Source organism: Limulus polyphemus, unplaced genomic scaffold (genome assembly GCF_000517525.1).
Source record: "Limulus polyphemus unplaced genomic scaffold, Limulus_polyphemus-2.1.2 Scaffold210, whole genome shotgun sequence".
Classification (NCBI taxonomy): Eukaryota; Metazoa; Arthropoda; class Merostomata; order Xiphosura; family Limulidae; genus Limulus; species Limulus polyphemus.
In genome coordinates this window covers 29,811-33,865 of record NW_013665820.1, presented here as the reverse complement: position 1 = coordinate 33,865, position 4,055 = coordinate 29,811, and the positions used below count along the sequence as shown (strand labels likewise).

General features: G+C 29.2%; 1 protein-coding gene across 1 annotated transcript in view; it reads right to left on the bottom strand.

The window, feature by feature from the left end:
- Window positions 1-247: 247 nt before the first annotated feature.
- Window positions 248-4,055, bottom strand: part of LOC106478424 (ER degradation-enhancing alpha-mannosidase-like protein 1) — a 33,013-nt gene continuing 29,205 nt past the window's right edge. The window contains 3 exon segments of the mRNA XM_013938966.2: window positions 248-1,323; window positions 2,396-2,656; window positions 2,986-3,082. Coding sequence (XP_013794420.1) covers window positions 1,231-1,323; window positions 2,396-2,656; window positions 2,986-3,082 — 451 coding nt within the window. The 3' untranslated portion in view covers window positions 248-1,230.

Here is a 4,055-nt window from a genome sequence, read left to right as displayed (position 1 = left end):
TACATAACAACTAAAAGCTACAACAACTAACTATTATGCATATTTATTGTTAACATGTAGTTATCTTCCACAAAAAAATTACTATAAATTTTTCCTTTTCTTATAGACTGTAAGAAAAAAAAAACACCTGAGCATTTAGATGAAACTATTACACAGAAGAAAAAATAAATAGTTCATTAAGAGTACCATTAAAAATATTTCTTCAATTATCATCATTAATACACAAAACTTCAACTTCCCTAAACTGTTTTGATTTTTTAAAACATAATTTCTTTTAAAATCCTAGGCACTATTTTTAAAGGCATTTCTGATATCATTAAACTACCCCAAATATTTCCAGACTACCACACAAAAATCACATGATTTAATCTCAAAAAGCAGTAAATCAAGCATTCAGTATTGATATATCTTAGTGTTTTGAAATGAATTTCATTTCATTATTTCACTCAAAACTATTATTTTTCCTATAGACATTATAATGTTCACATAGTATAATAAATATAACTTATGTACTTTTTCAAATCTCTTTAAATAACAATGTGCATGTCAATATTTTTTTACAATTTTAAACAAAGCTGAAATATTACTGTTGTTAACTTTTACTAAACTGTTAAAAGTCTTCCTTAGAAAGTGGAGAGAGTGAGAGAGATTGTCTTACCAAAGGTTGACCTTTGAAACTTCCATATAAAAATAAGAAATTCCAACACAAAAAGTGACTATATTCTAAGCAGAAACTCTGGCCTGGAAATTCACATTATAAATCATGTCTTGTTTAAACTTTACTAAATATATTTTAATATATATATATTTTTTTTTATTGAGCACAAGGATAAACATGAATAATGAAATTTTAGAAAAATATACATAATCATCTGAGTTACCACATATTTTCAATTTAACAATGCAGCAATAAATTAAAAAAAAATCATTCCTTTAAGTACCAATAATACATGCAAAATTTTCTTTAGAAAGTTAAATCACTTCCCTTACAAAAAATATTTTTATTCAAGCACACAAGAAAAATTAGACAAATTCACAACACACTAGCACACAAAAAAAAACCATCAAGTTATGAAGTCACCCTTTACAAAAGATAAAAATAAACTACAGATTTGATAACTGGAATGCAGTCCCTTCTGGATTCCACAGTATGATGTAACCACTCAGTTCAAGGCTTTTGAAAGAACCTTTGTTTAAGTTAGAACAGGTAATGTTATGACCTCTGTTTGGCTAGACATCTAGCCCAAATGCTTGACTTATTTGTTGCATGTATTCATGTTTTAATGGCAGCAAAAACTGTCTCTCTGATGGAATTCTTGCACACTACAAATGAAGAAAAATTATTTATTAAGTGTTCAAATGTATTGATATAAGGTCATGGAAAAGCATTAGAAGAATTCTTTTTCCAGTCTGTGTGTGGGATAGTATGAAATGAATATCCATTTTATTAACCAGGTGCTTGAGGTATACAATAGTTGAACTGATACGTTGTGGAAGTAACTTGTATACATATAAATTGTGTCACTTTTCCAGATGGAAATCCTTCTTGAATATGCTATTACCTGGGACATATGGACGGCTTTTGCCACTAACCTTTTTGTTTGTGGGTTCTAACCATACAAGACACCATACTTTTCTTACCACAGTAGGAGTACAAACTTGTTGCAGGTCTCTTTCTAGATCATCTTGGTTTCCCAAGTTGATCCATATTCCTTAGTTTTCCAACTTAGTTAGCCATTAAGTACAAGGGATATTCACATCTTGGAAGTTCTAAATCACCAATGTGAACACATTTTTATGATCTGAATGTATGAATATTTTGTGTTAGAAATGGTTGTTAAATACCCTTCCCAAAAGTAATTAATTTTTGAAAGCATCAGATTAACTACAAAATGCCAAATAATGTCGAAATGTAGTTCTGATACATGTCATTTCATCACAACTTCATACTGGCTGTGGATGTCATATGACTTACTAATTTGCATATTCAAATTTGTTTCAATACAATGTATTCATCTTTGAGTATATATATATATGTTAATTTCATTTAGCATATTTCAATTAAAACTACATGTAATAATAGACATTAGATATACTTCCATACAGTTTGACAAGTGTCCAACACATTCAAGGATGCTGCATTCAACAAATGGTCTTGAATGGAAAAATGCACACAATTTTTTTATTACTATTATAACTTATGAAAAACATTATAAAATGAAGCACAATCATTTAGTTAATAAAAAAAAACTATTCAAATAGTCTCAAACTTGTTTATCTTATATCTGTAAACAATTAATTTTGAGCTAAATAAACTGATTTTCTTTATAAGTTATCTGTTGTTGGTATATAAAAAACATTAAACAACCCTTCACTACTATAAATATCCAAGTACCTGCGTATAGGTGGAATTATTCATTCTTAGGTCCACAGTCCTTGTGCTGACATCTTGTTCATTCACTTCTAATCCATTCTTTATCTCTTTCCACCGAGTATATCTATTATAACTAGATGGTTCTGCTGATTCAGTATTATTATTGTCATCTGAATCCCATGGTTTTGCACGGTACTTCCAGTCAATTGGGAAGATGTGACCTTCTGTGGTGAAGAGATAGTCTGTGAAGTGGCGGTTCAATGGGTTGTTCACATCAAATAACTGTCAGAGCAAAATAAATAAATTACATTTATTTCTGATATAAGCTATTTTAAAAGTTGCTGATTTTATTCTTTTTATAAAAATACGTATTCAATCAAAAACACAAAGATTTTAAAAAGAATAATTAAAGCTATAATCATAATAAATACTTAATATTTTTCTAATTTAGATAATTTATGTCTTACTGTTTAAACAATATTTCAATATTTATTCAATAGATAATTGAGCAAGAGTAAGTGTATTACACTTGCTTAGTTATCTATCCATTAAATATTAAAATAAATATATTGGCAACATTTCTTGATAAAAAAACTTAAAAACATACATACAAGATACAAGTATTTGCAGGTTTCACTTAAAAAGAAACTTTCCATTCGATCTTCCAGACTTTTGTCCTGGACATTGTGAATAGTGGCATAACCACATCTAGAAAGATCAAAACATTATTCATTATTGTAGAAACAAATTCATATTATGAAATAACATTTTAATGTGTCACAATCAAATATGCATACTGAGTGAAAAATGTTTTTATAGCATTAGGAATGCAAGTTTAAACTAGTTTTTTTAATACAAGAATAGGTCAGATCAGATAACAATGCCAGAAAGTAGGCAGAAGCAGGGTCGAAGTGCTGCCAAAGAATCTTAAGTCCCTTTCTTAAACTGCATTATGGTAATTGGTCTTATCTAATTTCTATGGTGTAAGAACCATATTCTCTAGCATACTGCTATTCAGTATTTTACATGAATCCTGTATTCTTTTAATGCATTTCAAATTACATTTTATTGATATTTCAAACTTTCAGTTTAAGTGATAGATAGCACACAATGCATATTACAAAAATAAGAATATTCTTTAACATTAAGGTCTAATCTGTTAAAAACAAAGAAGACATATTCAAATTAAAGAGGCCAACATTTGCAGGCGTAGGCAACATGTCTCTACCATGCAATCCAAACATGGCCGATTTTGACACCAGAAAAATTGAAAACTGTCTATACCATTGCTTGGGACCTGCAAGAAGGTATTTTTGTACCAAATCCCAAATAAGTTGGTTGACATACACATGAATAGTTCACAAAAACACCCAATTGTGCTTTCCTTACAGAAAAATGGAGCAAAAGACAAATACTCTAAAATTGTCTATGTCCTTGTTTAGGACTTGCAAAAAATATCTTTGTATCAAATCACACATACATTGTTTGAAATATGGTCAAGAAATAGATCCTAACCCTTACATTTATGGGTTTATTTGACCTTTTGACCCCCCCCCAAACAAAAAAGCCAAAAATGGGCATATCCCACATTTTTGTATGTATACATATGTGACCTGTGAAAAAATATCTTTGTACCAAATCCCATGCAAATTGTTGAACAAAATACCTACAATTATGCTTT